General features: G+C 39.2%; 1 protein-coding gene across 2 annotated transcripts in view; it reads left to right on the forward strand.

Moving 5' to 3' along the window:
- Positions 1–18,849: 18,849 nt before the first annotated feature.
- The window catches only part of PALMD (palmdelphin), a 52,338-nt gene continuing 49,600 nt past the window's right edge, over positions 18,850–21,587 (forward strand). Inside the window, exons 1-2 of one of the 2 annotated variants that reach the window (XM_069478272.1) lie at positions 18,850–18,902; positions 19,306–19,471. In XM_069478272.1, coding sequence (XP_069334373.1) covers positions 19,427–19,471 — 45 coding nt within the window. In that variant the 5' untranslated portion in view covers positions 18,850–18,902; positions 19,306–19,426. Of the gene's footprint in view, positions 18,903–18,979; positions 19,472–21,587 lie in introns of those variants that run through there. The other variant, XM_069478270.1, reaches the window with a different exon arrangement.

Below are 21,587 nucleotides of genomic sequence, written 5' to 3' on the forward strand. Positions count from 1 at the left end.
GAATGTAAGCAGGAGAAAATGAGAAAGGATTAAACACAGAACTGTTCACAGGGTGGGCAGCTTTTCAGAAGTGGGCTGCTAAGTATCTCCTTTGGGCATCTTGTGGGTGTGGAGGAAACAATGACAGGTGGCAGCCAGTGAAGAACAAGGCACTGGGAAGATCTCATTTCTCAAAAAGAACTGCCTGCAATGACTTCACCAATTAGAGGTTTATTGGGGCTTTGACACTCCTCTTTTAAAAATGCATTGAGTGTGACATTTGTCTACACCTCAATATGAATTGCAATAATTAGACTGTTCCAATGCTCTCTGATTCCTAACTCAGATCCATGCAAGGAGGAAGTGGGAGTTCTGAGTGGAAAAATGAAAAGATGAATAAGAAACTTTGAGTAATGTCTCTAGCAGCATTATTCATAGTAGCCAAAAATGGGAAACAGCCTAAATGTCCATTAACTGATGAATAAATAAATAAAATGTGGTACAGCTGTACAATGGATTATTATTTGGCAATAAAAATATAATAAGTTCTGATATATTCTACAACATGGGTGAACCTTGAAAACATTATGCTAAATAAAAAAGGTCAGACACAAAAGGTCATAGATCATGTGATTTCATTTATATGAAATGTCCAGAATAGGCAAATAAATAGAGATGGAAAGTAGATTAGTAGCTGCCTAGGGCTATGGGTACAGGGAGATTGAGGGTGACAGCCAAGGGGCAGGGATTTCTTTCAGGGGTAATAAAAATGTGCCAAAATTGATTATGGTGATGGATGCACAACTCTGTAAACATATTAAAAACTATTGAATTATACACTTTAGATAGGCAAATTATATCTCAATAAAGATGTTTTTGAAAAAAAACAAGAAACTCTGAGTGAGTTCAGGTGGGCTTTGGGCAGCTGGAGGATAGCGTTAAAATAGACTGCCAGAAAGAAGAATTTGGGAAACACTAAAAGAAGCTCTACCTTTTTTGAAATTTGTCCTGTAACCCTGCTGATGAGTCATACACCTCAGGTATCTCTTAAATCAGCTCCACCACCATCTTGGGCCCATTTGCCCAAGGTTGCTAACACCTCCCCAGCAGAAACACACTCTGACCAAACCAGCCTAGAGTTTTCAGAGCACAGTGATTAGAGCTTAGTCTCTAGATTCAGGCAGAAATGAGTTGAAATTCTCACTCTGCTGCAGGTTGTGTGTGTGACTTTGGGCAAGTTTCCTTATTGCTTTTGATCTCAATGTCCAATGGAAATCATCAAAGTACCTGTTTATTGTAAGAATTAAATGAGGTAAGAAAGGTAAAGTACTTATTGCAGTAGCTGGCACATAATGACTGCTTAGTTGTAATAATTATAGAACTTTAAAAATGTAAAGAGAGATGACTAGAAATTATAATACATTTTAAGGTGCATACAACAGCACTCCCCATTTATGCCTTTTCAGAACAGTCAAATTGAGAAGAAAGAAGATGTGTGCATTCAAGCAAAGTATGTTTCCCCATTCCTTCTCTCCCTATCCAGCACTTTCCCTGTGACAAATATTCATGCCTGGGTGCAATTGGTCCTTGCTGTCAAGAAGAGATGATAATATTGCAGGGGCAGCTAAATTTCCACTCGAACATCCAGACCCAATGAAGAACAAATGCTGTGTTGTTACCTTTTGTGAAATGAATCAGGTCCAATGCCATCAAATGGCCTTTGTAAACCTACCAAAAAACTTCTCCAAACATGGAATCCGCAGCCTTGGGGCCACCTGTGGCCTTCTGGATCTGTGAGTGCAGCCTTTTGACTGAATCCAAATCTGTGAAGTTTGGATTGGGTCAAGGGGCCGCACTCGGGGATCTGGTGGGCCGCATGTGGCCTTGAGGCCGCAGGTTCCCCACACTAGCAAGGGCACAGTGAGTAAATGGAAGAGTGTGGGGAGTAGGTAGGTGAGCACAGGATAAAAGGCTTTGACTGCCAGGCCAAGAGGTTTGGGCTTTATTTTGTAATTAAAGGGAACAACTGACAATTTTGATCAGGGAAATGGTACGATGAGATCTGTGTTTAAAGAAGAACTGTGGGATGTACCTTTTAAAAAGAAAATATATGATTTATAATAGCAACACAAATATATGGCACCTAGGATTAAATCTAATAAAAAAATTTTATGGCAAAGACTGCTAGTCGTCCCCCATATCTATTTTTTCTTCTTCCCTGGTAATAGAATCTCTTGCTGGGCAGATTACCAGGCAGAATGAAGATTCTGTCCCAGTCTCCCCCAGAGCCCTGGGGAAGGATGAAATTCCATACATTATGCCAGGACAAGTGGTTATCGACCTCCCTCCTCCCAGCAAAGGTCAATCTCTCCACTTGTGCTAGGAGACCCATTCCTCTTAGCTATCCCTTCTTTCTCTTACCAAATCAATTGCTCACCTTCCACAGTATCATTCCTATTTACATACAAACATCTTCCAATATCTGCAGTCATTAAAAACAAGAACTTTTTTTCTTTCCATACCTACTTCCAGCACTGCCTCATTTCCCTGCTCCCATAAATAGCCAAATTTCTTGAGTTTTAAATAGATATTTACTCTACTTCCCCATTTTCCATTCTCACTTTAATCTACTACAAACTGTCTCTGAACTCAATGTGACACTAAAACTAAAGAAATAGAAAAGTCCCCTGAGGCTTCCATATTGCCGGTATTCTTCTCCACTTTTCTGTTCTCTTCTGGTTGGCCGCAGTTGTCTCCCTTGGTCCCTGCTGTCACGCTCTCGTCTTGCACACTTTCTCGGCTTCCCCCTACCTTTCTGCCTGCTCCCACTCAGTCACCTCCTCTGCCTGACCTCAGTGTGGGAGTTCCTCAGAGCTTGGTCCTGGACACTCTCTTCCTTCTCTGTGTTACTTCCCCATAATGATCACCACTACTTCCATGGCTTTAAATACCTTTTATAAAAGATGATGGCTCCAAAACTGTTTCCAGCCCAAACCTCTTCTCTGAGCTCCTGTCTAGTATATCCTAGTCTAGCCATGTAAATGTCTCAGGTGTTCCAAACTTATCATGTCCAATGCTACGTCCTTAATTTATAAGCAGAACAAAGCAAAAGCATGCCTGTCCCTCATCCCATCATCCTTTTTCACCAAGCAAGAGTCATCGAAAATAAGTTTCAAGAAGTCATCTGTCGGCCGGGCGCGGTGGCTCACGCCTGTAATCCTAGCACTCTGGGAGGCCGAGGTGGGCGGATCGTTTGAGCTCAGGAGTTCGAGACCAGCCTGAGCAAGAGCGAGACTCCATTATATGGAGCGAGAAAGAAATTATATGGACAGCTAAAAAAATATATATAGAAAAAAATTAGCCGGGCATGGTGGCACATGCCTGTAGTCCCAGCTACTCGGGAGGCTGAGACAGGAGGATCGCTTGAGCCCAGGAGTTTGAGGTTGCTGTGAGCTAGGCTGACGCCACGGCACTCACTCTAGCCTGGGCAACAGAGCGAGACTCTGTCAAAAAAAAAAAAAAAAAAAAAAAAGGAAGTCATCTGTGGTAGCCATGGAGGTGCACGGTTCAGAACTCCCCTCAGGTAAACCTGCTTCAGAGGGCGTGGCTGACCGGCAGCCTCCAGGAACCCACCTTCAGATCTACCCCATGTTCACTCCGAGGCAATGCTTCCCCTGGCTGCTCCCGGGATGACTGAATGCAGTAGGAGTACTAGATTCAGGTCGTTCCATTGTGAAACTTCCCTAACACACAGTCTTGGTTCAGGAACTCCCCGTCAGCCTACCCAAGACTTTCTCAAAACTGCAGAGGCCTGAAGCTCTTCCTACACAATCTTTCCTTCCTTCCCCGTCTCCTTTCACAGGCGGCAGAACTTCATCACAGTCTAGGCATCTCCCTACCTACCCATGCTCCCTCCCTATAAATATTTGTGAATAAATGAATCCTAAATGAATCAAACAACCACCTCAGTGCCTCAATCTAACACTCTCTCTAAATCAGCATGACTTTTAAAATGGTCTCTCAAATTTTTCTGTTGTGGAGCTATATTTTTTCTTTAATTCTATGGAAAAGGGTCAGGACAGGGGGACCTCCAGGGTAAGTCCCTAATGGATATCTCCTGAAGCATCACAGGAGGGAGCATGAGGACAGCATCAATGTCTATGTTTTAGAAACTATGGATTGGGGTACAAAAAACTATCATCCTTACAAGTTTCACCCCAGAATCTAATTACCTACGTAACTGGTTAAAATGAATAAAGGAAGGTCAAGCAAGTTGATTTAATGGTGAAGATATCAGGTGGGATATGTTTTCTGAGGAGGCTGATGGCTCTGCCGTAGGTGGGAATTACCTAAATTTATTCTCATTTCACATAGCTAACTTCTGCAAAGCACGGAGGTAACTTCTTCGATAACTTCTTTAAGTAGGAAGCTATCAAAAAGGCATAAGTACATATAGAATTACTAAAACCAAAGTAGCTTTTCATTGGGGAAAAATTCTATTATCTCTGAAATAACTATGCTCATAACTAGAACCTCACTATTAAAGTCCTGAGTCTATTTTTTTAAAAGTACCACCAATTACCTGGAGGCAATTTTCCCTAGTTGTGAGATATTTACTGTAATTCTTAAAAGGAAATAAACTCTTCCCCTGGTTCGACTTGCAAGCTTATTAAATGTTTACATGGCAATAGAAAAAAGGTTTGCCTAATTTAGAAACAGCAAATAAAAACTAAATAAGTACTGTATTTAGCTAAATTTCATAAGTTCATAGCTATGAAAAGAGGAATCTAATTCAGAAAGAATGCTGGGTTATTTGCTTGAAACAACGCAAATATTATCTCTTCAGAGAGGCCTTCCTTGACCTCTCAGGCTAAATGAACTGCACATCCTACCACCACCATCACATCTAACCAGTAACTCTATTCAAAGTCCTGCTTTGTTTTCTCCGTAGCACTTAACACAATCTAAAACTTTGCTTACTTCTCTCATATCTTTCACCACTGAAATCTAATGTCCAACAGAGCAGGGACAGCATCCATGTTGCTCTGTATTCTATCACCAACCCCTTGTACAGTACCTGGTTCATGGTAAATACATAGTATTTGTGGAATGCATGAAATCAACCATGCTACAACAATCATGAGTTTAAGGCATATGTTACAGGAAATTTTCACATTGTGAACAGTTTTAGATCTTAAGAGACTTCCAGTTATCATTTGATTCCCAGCAACATGTTTGAAATCAAGGTTATATTTGTCATTCCAAGTGATTCATCCTTTCCAGCTAACCACATAGGCACCAATGCATGACCAGCTGACACATAGGTGGTATGCAGAATGTAATTCCCACAATAGGCTTACTGATTTCCTTTCCTTAGGGGAAGGATCACTTCTTTTCATACATGAGTTGACCACTCAATGATGCGTGAATGCTTAAGCTGACATTCCATTTAGACTATTGGAAGTGTTTTCACTGCTAAATATATCATTCAGTTTGACCTAAAGGCTTTGAAAGGTAGTAGAATAATAAATACACCCAGGCTCATTTAGTTATGTTTTCCCTAAGAATGACAATTCTGAGATTAAGGGGAGGGAGAAAATATGTGGAGGGACAAGATGGGCTCCACTTAGGTAGTGAAGATACAGGTAACAACCAAAAGCTCTGTGCTTACTCTGATGAAAGGGAAAAATAAAACTGGCCATGACATAGGATTAATTATGCATGCTGCTTGAGTCAGAATGTTGGCTACAAGCTCCAAATGTGTTAGCGCTTCTTTATTTGGTGGAAAGAACCAAGAGCTATTGACAGAAATGGGAATAAAAGCTGCAGCAACATTGCTGTGAGAAATAAGGACTCTCAACTGTTATTCTAATACTACATCAAAATGATTTTAGAAAAATCTAATTTTTCTTCAAATTAAAATTCTTTTTGCAGAGTCTTTACTTTAGATCTGCACTGAAAGATCATCCCAGGCCACACCAGTCCTAGAGAGCCAGGGAAACCACAAAGGATACAGTAATAATTGCAATCATCTTTGGCTCTTGAGTTCCTCGCCTGTGAAGGCATGCCACTCCTAAAAGTCCAGGCCCTTTTCTTTGATCTTAGGGAGCTCCCACACTCTCCTAGTCCTTTGTTGTAATTCCCTGCCCAACCTCTGCTGATCTCTACTATAGCAGCTGCTGGTTCAATCATGCTGTTCCCTCCTGCTGGACTTTTCTCTTCTCCCCACTGACTCACGATCAGGACTCAATTTGGAGATAGGTCCTCTTCTCCCTGGTTTTTAGAGTTTCCTATTAGACCCCAAATGGTAGCATTCTCCATCTGTTTTTACACCTCTTCTTACTCAGGATCTGAGGTCAGGTTCCTTCAGGTTGAAATCTGAGACACTTGGGTCTTCCACATAAAAGTACCCCTGCCCCAAAATAATCCTCAGTATCCTAAATTAAGGTACACGTCTTTTCAACAGTCTCTGATATCAAGGTGAGTTTTCTTACTACTCAGGGTGTGTCTAGAAGTTCCTGAAGCCCCAGAATCAAAGGATCAGTTCCACAGCTGTCTCTCTATTCTCCTAGAAGCCCACACAGCAAATGCCGTGATATCACAGCATTCCCAAGGGATATGCAGATTAGGCTTCCTCCTATTCTACACCCTACCTCTACCATCCTTCTCTTGTTAAGGGGAAACTCTAATGTACCACAAACTTTGAAGCAAATGGAGGCAAAAAATTTAAAAGCTCAAAGTGGGCAAAGGACATGAACAGAAACTTTTCAAAAGACAGACTAAGGACCAACAAACATATGAAGAAATGCTCAACATCTCTCATCATCAGAGAAATGTAAATCAAAACCACAATGAGATATCATTTATCTCCAGTGAGAAAGGGCTTTATCAAAAAGTCCCAAAACAATAAATGTTGGCGTGGATGCGGAGAGATAAGAACACTCATACACTGCTGGTGGGACTGCAAACTATTACAAACTCTGTGGAAAGTAATATGGAGATACTTCAAAGAGCTACAAGTAGAACTACCATTTGATCCAGCAATCTCATTACTGGGCATCTACCCAGAGGAAAAAAGACATTCCATAAAGAAGACATCTGCACTCAAATGTTTACAGCAGCACAATTCAGAATTGCCCAAGTGCCCATCAATACATGAGTGAATTAATAAAATGTGGTATATGTATACCGTGGAGTTCTACTCAGCCAAAAAAAAAAATGGTGATCTAGCACCTCTTGTATTATTCTAGATAGAGCCCATTCTACTAAGTGAAGTATCACAAGAATGGAAAAACAAGAACCACATGTACTCACCATCAAATTGGTATTAACTGACTAACTCTTACTTACATGCACATATAGTAGTAACATTCATCGGGTGTCGGGCAGGTGGGAGGTGGGAGGAGAAGATGAATATATTCACACCTAATGGGTGCGGTGCACACCATCTGGGGGACGCTTGAAGCTCTGACTCAGGTGAGGTAAACGCAATACACATAACCTAAATATTTGTACCCCTGTAATATGCTGAAATTTAAAAAAAAGAAAAAGCCAGATTAGCAGCTTTCTTTATTGCAGAATTTTACATGAAATAGGGAAACACTCTACTGAAAAATAAAGAAATAAGCTAGTCAGTGATTTGGGCTTCAGTAAACACAGTAGAAAAGAAACACTGAATGTGAATCAGCTAATATTTAGGACTTCTCTGTAGGAGTTAAGTATCTCTCCCAAATAGAGAGGTCAGTGGGCTGCCATCTAACATCTATTCTATCAGCTGGAACATTTTGCTCTTTAGTATAATGAAGCTTGTAAATAAAGCTAAGCTTTGAGTTGTTTCCTAAGGAGACGATCATGCAGTCTGCTTTGGTGGAATGTCAAGACGTAAGGGGAAAAAGAGATCATCAATAAACAAATGCATAGAACTGAATCATGACATTCTTTGTTGTGGACAAACCCGTCTTTATTTTGAGCCCTATGTTAGGGAGTCACTGCTTCTCCTCTTCATAAGTAACTTGGCATTTAGAGGCTACCGTTTGTAATGGCGTGTAAGAACCTCTCTGCACATTTCCCTATTGCACACCATTTGTTTACATTCCATTTGTCAGCATGTACATTTGTGCTTGGTAGATTTGTGGAAAGGGGGAGAAGACCCAGCAGTCACACAAATCTCAACACAAAACGGACAGTGTTTACATTGCCCAGTTGGAAGTGAGCTTACTGCCTCCAATAGCTGCAGGAAACATAATATGCACTTACTCCATTAGGTCATCGTACAATGCATTTTTGCCTCCTCACACAGATTTGGTAAATTCAAAGAAAGGAAAATGGATCTGCCCCACACCCTAAAACATTGTGATTTTTATTTCATTCATATTCATTTTTAAAAGGGTTATGTAAATAAAAGAGGGGGATAAAAATATAGTATGATAAAAATCAAATGTCAAATGAGCAAATCATAGTAAGTTAATAAAGCCTTAGACAAAATTAATGAAAGATATTCATCTAGCCTGACCTTTGTTTCCCAATTCAATTACTATTTTTACTCTATTCAGGGACAAACTCTAGATGCTGGTTACAATTGTGGTACCATAATAGCTTAGGATTTCATTTTTAAGAATTCCGAGATCCATGAGGAAAGGAGTAGACTGCTCTTTAGAATTTCACTTAGAAGGAAATTTATACTTAAATTGTTTTAGATTTCTCTTCTGATGATTTTTTTGTTATAAGATTAAAGTTAAATATCCACAAAGGAACATTTTTGTTGCTAAATTTTTTTTAAAGGGAGTAAGGGACAACTGATGGAGGTATAAAGTGGCAGCTCTATCTGTCACTATTTGGGCTTTGCTGTAGGCCTTCAAATTCCACAGGAAATGAGGACTCTAATTATTCTCCAGCTCCAGATCTGAGTTCCTACAGATCTGTTTGTGGCAACTACGTTTCTTGGAACCTAATGTTCTCTTAAATCTCACCCCACCCACACGACTGCTTGACTGCATAATACAATTCTTTCAGTCTTTGCCCTGGGCTTGCATTAAGCAATTTAACTCCTACAGTTAGAATCTCACCAAAAAGAAGAGAAGAGAGAGGATAAGAGAAGGGAGGGCAAGGGAGGGGAGAGGAGAAAAATAAAGACTACGAACACCAAAAAATTTACTTTGCACAACAGGTCTAAGTATGAAATAACAAAGATATTTCATACTATGCTAAAATAGAGTAAAACTTCCAAATGGAAAATGTTTGGTTTTCTTTAGTTTTTTAGTTTCCTTTTAAAAGGCCTATCTAAGGCATGCAATAAACACTGGCCCTTACAAAGCATTCATCCCTCCAAAGAGAGATCCATTAAATATTTTGGAAGTAAACTTTCAGTTGGCATCTTTCAAAACACTTATTTCCAAAAATCTTCAAGCTAGAATTACAATTGTCTGGAACCCAATCTGTCAGTAAGTGAAACCTTTGAGCTTTCTCTCTTAATAGCAAAATGGGCTGAAGGGCAGACACACTGACAGCTGGCTTGTTTCTTGCTTTGCCATGTAAATCCACTTTAACATAACTGGCTCACATTCTAGCTTTCAGAGTGGTGTGGCTCTGCCTAGAAACCGATCTAATTGGATAAACTTATAGAATATTTCCATAATGACAAAGAAGCAGACCAAGCCCTCCTAGATCTCCATAGCCAGTCTAATGGAAAGATTGCTGGACAGACCGTGTTACCGTTTAATGAACTGGCTCCTTGCCCAAATCAGTCAGTCCCTCTATGCCTCCGTTTTCCCATGTTGGAAATGAAAACATCTGATAGCATCTTGGTTCATGAGGAAGAATGAGACTCTGGTCTTACTCCTGAACAAATCAATTACAGTATTAGGTTATATGTGCAGAGAGATGCATTTGGCAAGTGAGAAAACACTGAAAGAAATAATAATGTGCCTGTAAGATTTAATATATTGTCTCTTTGTAAGAACTTGTGAATAAGATAAGAAATAGTAATAATAATAGTAATAGAGTTGCCATTTATTAAGTACCTATTATGCTCTATGACCACTTTTATCTAAATACACATTTAATCTTGGTGAAAAACTTTTTTGAGATATTTGTTATTTTCATCAGTTTATACCCAGAAAAACAGACTCTGATTTTAAGCTATTTTCCCAAGTTTACTCATCCAGTAATTGGAAAAGTTAGAAAATAAGCCCATGTCTCTCCAAAACCACCTACATTTATTAACTCTCTAATGGAAGAGAACCAAGATTTTGATATATGTGAATTAGCTAAAGATCATTAATAAATATAGAGAGACAAGTACCATGTGCATGTATACACATGTATACATATATAGTCTTTCAATTCCATATATCTTACATAATAAACTGGGAATTTATAAGCCTGTACATGAACAATTTGGTAGTATGTCATTCCATCATCTGCTAAGGAATCTGCACCTGGGAAGATTATTCAGTTCATCTATGATGATGTAGAAATTCAGAGACTGTGACTATGCAGTGTCCCTCTGCTTCCCCATCCCCAATCCTTGACTCATTCTTTGGGTTAATTAACTCCTTACTTGTCCAAATCTAAAAGACTCAAACACTCAGCTCAGCTGTCATCTCTGCTACTTAGCTGAACTCTGGCCTTCCTTGCCCTGATTCTGACTTTGGTGACATTTTCACTTTTCTTGCAGTGTTTACCTATCTTCTGTTTACCTCTTGTCTTCTCCACTAAAAAGAGTTCATTGTCTTATTTATCTTGGTCTCTAGTACATAGCATGATATCGGTTACACAGTCGGTAGATGTTTAACCAGTGTATGATGTGTGGATAGAAGAATGAATAAATGATCCGATCTCAAAATACTGGGCTTCCATGTAATAGCGTGATCCTTTTACAATTCCATATCCAATTCCCAAATTGCATCCCTGTGGTAGCCAAACCGTTCTTTGAAATCTTTGAGAGAATACAAGTATTTTAGATCTAAATATTAGGACCAGGAGTTCCCATGTCTAAATTTGTGAGTCTAGTAGAGCTATTGAATCAACAATTCTCTATGGGAAGATAGCTTCTCAATGATCAGTTTCAATTTCTCTATTTGCATTATGATCCCAATACAAACGCAAGCATGTTTATTTTGCTATACCAACAAAAACTAAGATTCAGACTTACAGAGAAAGAAAAAAAGGGAACACAACAAGTTCAATAAATAGAAACTCAATATTTCTTTGTGCAAATCTAAAAACTTTCAACTACTCAAATGCTCAAACTTGTAATCAGTTACTCTTTAAACTAAAACCACAAACTCTGAGAGAAAAAAGAGAAATAACTTTTCAAAGCAAAAAAAAATCAAAGAAGGGCCACATTGCTCAGGTTCATAACACAGCTGAGCACACACAAAAGCAATCTGGATAATTTAAACATCCAGTTCAGTATGCACTATTACATATTATGAACAGCATTCAAAATACTTTTGACTTCAGGAACATTTTTTGGTCCAAATATTTTAAATATTATGTTGAATTGACTGGCTAAAAATGAAAGTGTCAAGTGAAGGTATCACAGTGGAACAGTAATTTTGAAAATGCCCAAATCCCAAAACAATGCTGAGGGAAGGGCGGCTTCCTTCACTGCTAACAAAGGAAGGAAAGTGAATAAGGCAAAGGGCCCTCACCAAATGCTCTTACTCAAAACAAGTATATTTAAAGTTCAAGCTAGACAGACGGTCCTTTCCATCCTCCTCTATGGTGCACACTGTACAAGGAACGAACGCCACAAGGTTCGGATGTGTGAGCAGTAAATTGATAGAAGAAAATGTGCTGTGCTGAGGCACTTAATCTTTGTGGAGTGATAATTATAGAGTTTAGCCTCCAGTTTAAAACTATGCTAATACTTTTTATAATGTTGATTATTGTCATGGCCATTTGTAAACTAAGACAGAGGAAACTAAAATATAAGATCCCAAATAGGTTCAATATTAGTTTCTCATGTTCTGTGGATGTGAGAAGGGAAATAAATTACAGAGCATTTTCAATCTGTTTGATGGGTGTTTGGGGAGATTATTTGCTGTGTGTTTGGGTTGTTAATAGGTTATTTTTTATCTGTGGTTATTTTTGATAGTGTATTAGATAACATAGTCTGTGTTCAGAAAACAGCTGCACCTTTTATCTCCAAAAAGTCGGTTGGTTTAGTTAAATATCCTTTTCCACTAAATGGAGCAGTTGTTTGACTTCTAGGAGACTCTGCCTGAAAGAACTATATAGATGTTCCAAAAGAAAGCAAAAAGAAAGCACTATTCTACTCTAGGATTTGTTTTGTATTGGTGTACCAATGGAATATTTCACTTAAAAAAAATTATAGTCTAATCTTTAAACAAATTTCAAAGAAAAATTGATTGTAGACTATGTTCATTCTTAAAAAGCAATTCCACAAATCATCAAAATGATTGAATTTGTTTGTCATACATAATATGTTATTCTAGGCATGTAATAATCTATCTGATTAAAACTTGTGCTATGGTGTCTCATTACAACTAGGGAAAAATAGAGGTAGGATAGAGGTAGGATAGAAAATAGAGGTATAGTGGACCAAGACAGAGCTTTGCATCCAGAAAGTCTTAGATTTAAATCCTGGTTTTACTGTTTACTGGGTATATCACCCATTGGTGGGTTAGTTAATTTTTTTGAGTATCAATTTCCAAATCCATTAAGTAGGCCTAGAAAGCATCTCACACATATTGGACAGTCAAATGTACTATAATGATCATCATTCAACAATTATTTACTTAGTATTCACTAGGTACCAGTCTATTCTAAGCAGGTAGAATACAAACAAAAACCATTCTCTGTGTGGAGGTTGTATTCTAGCAAAAGAAGACAGACAATAAACCAGAAAAATGCATTATATAATATTGTAGAAAATGGCAAGAGCTATGGTAAAAAAAAAAAAATAGAGCAAGGTGAGGAGGATTGGTAGTATCAGAGGGGGTGTGTGGTTTTGTATAGCGCGGTTGAGGTGGGCCTCATTGAGAAATTGGCATCTGGGCAAAGACCTACAAAAAGTGAAGGAATGAGGCATCCAGATTTCTGGAGGAAGGCAGAGGTATGAGCCTAGGACAAAAGAGAAGTCTAAGCTGGAGATATAAATAAATGCCTGAGTCTTGGCTTCTAAATGGCATTAGGATGAGATTAAATGAGAACTCTACGGAGTGAGTAGAGAGGAATAGAGAAAAGATCACCAACAACTGAGCCCTAGTGCACTACAACTTTAAGACGTTGGGAAAAAGAGAAGGAACCAGCAAAGAAGGCTAAGAAGGAGAATAAAATCAAGAAAGTGAGGTGTCCTGGAAGCCAAGTGAAGAAAGAAGGAAGAAGGAAGGAGGGATCATGTCTGCCCAATGCCGTGGATGATTCAAGTAAGAGAAGCACCTGTGCTGTAGGCTGTCGTGGAGCCTACAGTATTTTTCCCCATTTACCCTCTGAACCATAAAGTTCAAATTACCTAACAAAGAAATGTGTGTATTACCAACTATATAGTGTGCCCTAGAATGAAAATAAAGCAGTATCAGGGATGTCTTGTAAGGTATGTGGTCGCCCTACTCCATATTATTTACTTGCCTATAGCAATTAAGTCCCCTCCAGGGTCTACTAGAGAAAGAAAGGACAAGAAAAAACTCACATTGTCCAGTGACGTGGGAGAGAAAGAGTCAAGGATAAAAAGGATAGAAATGGAGTGGTTAGCACACAGTAAATCTGAGGGTCAGAATTTTTTCAATGATTCTTTCAGAGATATGATGTAGGAAGGAAACTCCCTGTCCTTAGGCTGATACCACTTCTAGCCTCCAAAAGTCTGATAAGTCATAAAAAGAGAAAGAAGAAAAAGGTGTGGGGGGAGGGGTCAGAAGGAAAGTGAGCACCCAGGTTTTTTAACACAAGATCTGGTTTCAAAAAGGCTCTAGAAAAGTCTTTTCACATATACATTCTAGAAGTACTTCCTGCCTTTAGCTTTCTTCAATTTTCATCCTGCCACTGTTTCATTCGATTTTATTTTTCCATGGTTTTTCAATCCAAAATCTCTAATCCAAACTTCTATTTTATACTTAATTTGGAACCTATTAAATTCTCAACCTTCTCTCCAGTTCAACCCTCCCACTGAAATGTTTTTGGACTTCCCGTTTATTGATCATTCCCACTGCCATCACCTTTGGGTTTTAACATATTTACATTAGCACTCTAAGAACTCCTAATCCACTTACTTTGTCCTTCATATTCATCCACTTCTTGGCCTCTGAGTTCAGACCTTCTGAGGCCAGGAAGAGTCCTGAGGATCTTTCCTTTTACGGAACATGAGCAATTTTTTTAGACTCTTTCTACAGGTACTTACACTTCATATTTCCTATCTTCCTAATAGATCTTTCTACCTAATCTTTCCCTCTTTCTTTATGTTCTGAGAGAGTTGGCAGTTTTGTTCTCCTGAACTATGAATCTGATCTTTTCTCTCCCACTTTCTCTGAACAGCAAATTCTGTGTATGAATGTGTATTTCTATCAATCTTTCTATCTAATTTCCCCTTTCCGCTCCAGGCAAGATAATCTCCTTTCTGGACCTTTAATACATTCTGTGTTTTCCTTCCCTTCGTGCTTAGAAATGCCATCTCTACTTTTAAGTTCTGCTTTCTCCCTGTAGTAGCTTTCCTGCAACTTTCATTTATCTCAATCTTCTTCAATTGATGATACACTTACTGCTTGTGATATATACTATTACTATTTACTTTGTGATACTATCCTGGTCTCATATAGTGCAATAGTTAGTGCTTTGTTTTATCAAAATATAATGACAGTTAGTTTATTATTCTTTTGCCCTCTAATTGTTTTGAGCATGTGTCTTATCTCTCCAACCAGACAATAAATTCATTGTAAGAAGGGGCAATGTCTCAGAATCTTTTATACCCCTTAACATCTAATATAATGTCAGATAATTGATTGTAACTTTTAACTCTTGCCATCTTCATTTACACTGGCTGGCAAATAACAAAATATTTAGTAAAACCAGACAATTGAAAGCAGGTAGAGCTCTATTAGGTATCTATTTTACAAAGGCTGAATTTGGTCATGAATATATCGTTAACGTCTAACGAACAGTAGTTCACTAAACTATGCTGCTGGGAACCTTTCTCTATGTCTAGAGTCTCCAGGACTAATTCTAGATACTTTGTAATCCTGCTTACCTCCAGAGATATACAAACTTTATACATCCATCTGAGATTTCTTTCCTAAACTCCAAACTCATATATCCAATTGCCTACTCAACATCTTCATGTGTATAGAACTAATTGACTTGTCTAAAACTGAGCTCTTGGTATCCATCCTCTCCTTCCAAAAAGACTATTTCACCAACTCCCCTATCTCAGTTGATGGCAACTGCTATTTGCTCAGACTAAGAGTCTCAGAGTTATCATGAATCCTCTCTTTCTCTCAAACTCCGTATCTAATCTACCAGCAGGATTAAAAAATATCCATGGTTCAACCAATTCCCACCACTCTTGTTATTATCACCTTTGCCCACACCACTACCATCTCTCACCTGGATTACTGCAATAGCATCCTACCTAGTCCCCCTGCTTCCATCCTTGCAAAGCACTCCTCTACGCAGAACATCTGAATGACTTCTCACACCGCACAGAGTGAAATCTAAAGTTTGCACAACGGCCTAAGAGACCCCGCATAGATTGGGACCTGTTACACTTCTCACCACATCCCCTGTTACTCTTCTTTCAGTACCCCCTAGTAACCACTCTAGCCTTTTTCCTGAAACATGCCAGGTATGGCCCATTGTGGGGCCTTTGCACAGACTTGTCCGGATATGTTCTTCCCTTCAGTATCCTCATGGCTAAGTCCCACCTCTCACTGACCACCTTAATGGTTGAATTATAAATTGCAATCTTCTATGCCTTAACAACATTTATTCTCCTCTCTGCTCTATTTTCTCTCTATAGCATTTATCACTGTGGCTGTCATGAGTAAGTGCCTCTCAGGCATTGAACTACAGGAGCACAATTGACGAAGAGTACCAGCTGTTGCACTCTGAAATCCACCCTGGTGTTTGCATCAAGGCCATGCTTCCCAGGGGCTACTCCCAGCCAATGACTGAGTGTGGCAAGAATGCTAAAGTGGGCTCATTCCTGAGACACACTGGACCACTCTGGTAGCTGACAACTGATTGATATCATCATGTGTTCACTCCTGTGCATAGCTGATAATACTAATAATTGCTAATATTTTAAAGCGTTTGTTAGTTATTCATTATGTATATATTTACTGAGCACCTGTGACGTGCCAGGTACTGTGCTAGGTGTTTGGGATACATGGATGAAGAAAATTCCTAATCTCCTAGAACCTATATTCTGGTAAACAATAAAATATAAATATAGTAAGTAAATAAAATATGAGTTTATTATGTTATTCTAGGACCTTTAAGCAACAAAAGCCCACATGGATTAAATATGCAGGATTTTATTAAGAGAAGTGACTGTATAAGAGAAAATAGGGAGATTGGCAGAAAAGGCTGGAGCTGGGAAAGTCTGGGAGACCACAGTGAAAGAAAGTAGGAGGGAAAGGTAAGTAGAAACAGCCTAATCTGCAGTGCAGTCTGAGGGAGACCAGCAAGGCCATCAGAGAGTCCTGGCTCCAGGACTCCACTCGGGTCTCCCAGACTTTCCCAGCTCCAGCCTTTTCTGCCTATCTCCCCATTTTCTCTCCTACAGTTGTTTCTCTTAATAAAGTCCTGCATACTTAACCCATCTTGATGTTTGTTTCTTTGATTACTTGTTATATTTATCTTTTATTGTCTACCATAATATAGGAATATAGGTTCCAGGAGAGCAGGAATTTTGTTCGTCCATGTATCCCAAACACCTAGCACAGTGCCTGATACATCACAGGTGCTCAATTAAAATGTGCAGAATGAATGAATAACAAATGTTTTAAAAATGCTAGCAATTGGCGGATGCAATGGCTCATGCCTGTAATCCTAGCACTTTGGTATGCCAAGGCAAGAGGATTGCTTGAGGTCAGGAGTTCGAGATCACCCTGAGCAAGAACGAGACTTTGTCTCTACCAAAAACAGAAAAATTAGCCGGGCATTGTAGTGTGCACCTGTAGTTTCAACTACTCAGGAGGCTGAGGCAGGAGGATCGCTTGAGCCAGGAGTTTGAGGTAGCAGTGAGCTATGATGATGCCACTACACTCTAGCCTGGGTGACAGAGCAAGACAGTGTCTCAAAAAAAAGTGTTAGCAATTATTAGTATATAAATGAATGAACAAATGATGATATTAATCACTTGTCACAACTCTGCTCCCTCCTAAATTCTCTGATCCTCTTATTTTATCTAGTTCTCCCCCACACTAGGAAACTCTTGGGTTTTCCTATAGCAGAAAAGAGATTTGAGAGGTAAATTGTTTTTAGGAAAAGATCCAGACTAATAACTGGATGACTGCCCATACATTCTGGGCAGCAAATACACAATTCTGACTGAGATATTTATCACTACTGCTTTTCTTGTCTTTAAATTCAGCCAGGATCTGCAAATAAACAAAATCAAAACTTTTGAAAGTTGATCCATCCAATAGTAATAGAACTTGGCCCACACCTAATCATTTCTCCTATTCTCTAGTCTCCCTCCACATCTCTTCTGGGGATATATGAGCAAGGACAAATTACTCTCAAGTATTATTTCAGACTCTTGAAACTGGTGGGTTTCACCATAGTGTGACTGGCTCTGGATGTGGGCTGTATGGTTGGGGAGCTCCAAATGACAATATGGGGAAATCTTGTCTCACTAAGACCGATAGGTTTCTGCAGAGGAGGTCCCACAGGGTTCTGCCTGAGGGTTTTACGCCCAGTGTAATGTTCTGCGAGCTAGACGGAGGAGAAGGCTGGGGTCCAGCTCTTCCTCAGAAAGACTGATTTAACCTTCAGCCTATGCCTCATCTTGCCCTGTGTCCTTGGGCAAGCCTTAATGAATGGCTGTTAAAAGTCAGATGGCCGAGGTCCCAGTCCTGGCTTTGCTACTTTTTAGACATGTGGCAAATTACCTCTTTGAGCCTGTTTCCTCATTCTTAAAATAGGGTTAAGAGCACGTACCTCTCAGCACCTTGCAAGATAAATAGGATGTTACACATTTGCCTACTCTCATACTCAACAACAAATGTTAGCTATTATTATTACTCAAAGGAAATTAAACCGTATGTTCAATGCTTAGGTTGTCTTTTTAACCTCTTCAGCTGAGTGTTAATATGAATGTGCTTGATAACAGCCAAACACATAATAATGAGGTAGATGGTAATTAGAGTTTACTACATCAAAATTTAATTAAAGAACTGGTAAGGGAAAGAAAACAGACAAAGTCAATTGCACAGCTTCCCAGCCTCTGCTTTGAACTGAGTTTCCCTGGGTTTGACTGCCTTTTTCTAAAGGGCAAGGGAATGTCCACGCAGGGTCAGGCTGCAGGCAGTTAGTTACAGAATGTCTCATCACACTTTCAAAGGCTCACTCCTTTCTCTTGCGTAACTAGTGAGGTCAAAATGGGCACCTTCCTGAAAGCCGAGAGTGTCATTTCTGAACAAGGTCCAAGAAAGAACTGCATTCCATAGAAATCCAAGACAAGCAGTAACACAGGGTGGCACTTGATGTTGAAGCCACACTGAGCACTTCTGGTGGGCCAACTTCTTAATATAGTCACGTTAACACCTTTGATTTCTCCATGACCTAAAGATTCTGAAGTCCACAACAAACTGCTGGAGAGGGGAAGGGGGGAAGGGAGAGCAGCTTATGTAAATTTACCACTATATGAAGTTTAAAGTAACCATAGAATTTTCTATTATTATCTAAAGCCAATCAGCGGAAGAAAGGCAAACAAGTGACTTGGCATTTCTGCCCCAGTCAAGGTGAGTTTCTCTCTCCCCAGAAGCTCTGGAGCTAGAGAGCCGGTAAACGAGCTTTGTACAAACACACACGTCCGGGGATGGCTGTGTGTTGCTAGAGCAGAGGCTGATTAAACACTCAGCATGTTGGCTCTCTGAGCCACTCCTGGCAAATAATGAATTGGGGAAGGAACAGTTAATAAGAAAATGCGCCTTGCTAACTGTGCACATTATAACAAAGAGCTGGCAGCTCCTGAAGAAAAAGGGCTTGTGCCGCTGCCGTTCAAACTTGTCAGTCAACTCGTGCCAGCAGCCTCAGCGTCTGCCTCCCCAGCACACGCTCATTACATGTGTCTGTCTGCCCTGATCTGTGCATCTGCTCAGAGACGCTCCTGACAAGTCGGAAATTTCTCCATTTCTCCACTAGAGCAAAGAGTGGATTTCTCCCTGTTTCTCTTCTGTCACCCCTGCTGCTCTCTCCAAGGAAGCGCCTTGATTTATGGTAGCTTTGGATTTGCTTCACCGTCTGCCCGTCCTTGACTTCTAGAATGGAAGAAGCTGAGCTGGTGAAGGAAAGACTCCAGGCCATCACAGTAAGTCTGCACACAGTTATAACTCATTAAGGTGGTTGCTTAGAGGAACGGCAGAACCGTTGCTAGCTGCCCCAGTCGCTGAGCCCCCGTAAGTGGAAAAACAACTGTCAGCTTTCTCGGGCTCCTCTCTGCTTCTCTCTTAACCCTTGTGACCCTCTGAAACTCCTGGGCTTAGGAACCTGAGTGCAGGGCAATGTTCTTGATTTTTGAAAAGACCGTGCCTACATGTTAAACAGCAATCAAAAGCTTTAAGGCACTTTGGTTAACTATCATTCATCTTCTGTGTGCCTTAAAAATGCAGTTTTCCCTTAAATTTATTTCTATTTGACAGACATTAGATCAAAAAACAGATCTGCAACTTAGAAACTTTCTAAGGAATGAATACATCAAAAAGTTAGGATTGTTTTAAAAGGGGGAGAGAAAAATAAATAAAACAAATGACCTGAAACTTTTTATTCATAGTGTGGTAGTATGTTCTAGAAAGCCTAACAGAATTAAAACGAATGTTGGTATACATAATCTAAGCATTAAACAAGAGAAAAGTAGGTAAAAGCACGTATCAGATTAATTCTAAGATATCAGTTTCCAGCAGAGTCACAAACTGAATAAGATCCTGATAAAGGAATGCAGTGCATGCAATGGATTTGGAAAATATTTCATTAATACTGGGAAGGACAATAGCGCATTTTTTGTTTGTTCTGGGAAATAGTCAAAGAAGAAATAAATTACTTTTCTTAAATGATCTAGCTTTTAAAAAAATGTTATAAACCCCTGTGGCACAATCATTTATCATAGCTACAACTTTTGATATAATTGTTTTAAGAAAAAAAATCTTTGGAAATCAACATCCCAATTTCTCAGTATTTTCTGCCACTGATATTAGCTGTCAGGAAGAAATAAGTACTTTTTAAAAACTGTTGCTAAATCAGGGATATTTTTCTTCGCTCTTCAAATTCTCATAGCATAACTAATAATGCTAATTTCAATTTAGGATTTTTACTAAATGGATGCAATGTCCCAGTTTCACCCAGAAAGGATTTAATAAATTGAAATGTTTTCTTAGCCAATGGTAAGGAACCAGAAGTCTATTGATAAGGTTGGCACTTTTCCATATGAAAATGCTTTTTTAAAAGTCTAACTCCTAATGATTACATTCTCCTTCCGTCAGAAAACCTTGGTCTGGATTGTTGTTTGTTTTGTTTTGTTCTTTTTGTTGTTAAACTCAGCTACCATTTCAGCTGTCCTGCTTTAAGGGACAGGAACTCAGCTCTGCTCTGTTGTTTTTGGCATGGGCCTTTTACATTACAGCTGTTGTCTAAAGGTTACTTCATTAGACTGAGTGAGTTGTGTGGTCACAAGCTCTGCTTTTTCTAATGCTTTTATCTCCTAATTAACTAATTGAAATACATAAGTAGACCCTTGTTCCACATTTTCCTTTTTAAATTGGGGCACACCCTTCTTAAACCCTTATTACCTCCAGTGCACCTTATAACTCTCACTGCAACAGTACATGTTCCAAAGATATGGCTGCATACAGTTATTCAAGAAGACGAGGAATTTTCACTGAGGGTTCCAAATACAAATAGAGATAAAACATAGTCATAATGCTCTAAAAGCAGTCAAGAGAGTACACACGTTCCTGAACATACAGATGTATGCTTTTTTGATGATTAAAAAAAAAAACTTTTTGGATTATTCCATTAGCCTAAACATATCCCATTAGAAAGAATTAAGCAAATCTCCAAAGTAAGATCACAGAGTAATTCTAGCTTGGAAGTAATATACTTGTATAAAGGTTGTAGGGGAAAAAAAAAAACTGGAAAAAGTTTATGGGAACAAATTTCCCATAAACTAGCCTACACCTCACCAGACTAAATCCAATCACATTTGTCACCACCTAGAGGAAAAATGGAGCAGTAGTGTGTCCATGGAAACAACACATCCACTCTCCTCTCCCGGACACCCTGGAAAATGCCAGCTTTCTCCACCCTTGCCTTACCCAGGAAGCCACCTCAGCTATTCTCCTTTTCCCTGGGAAAGTGAAAACACATAGTATTCAGAGAGTTTGCAAGCATCATCTTATTTTTGGAAGTACTTAAACTATTCAGAATCTCTA

The sequence above is a fragment of the Eulemur rufifrons genome, chromosome 8 (assembly GCF_041146395.1).
Source record: "Eulemur rufifrons isolate Redbay chromosome 8, OSU_ERuf_1, whole genome shotgun sequence".
In the NCBI taxonomy this organism is placed as follows: Eukaryota; Metazoa; Chordata; class Mammalia; order Primates; family Lemuridae; genus Eulemur; species Eulemur rufifrons.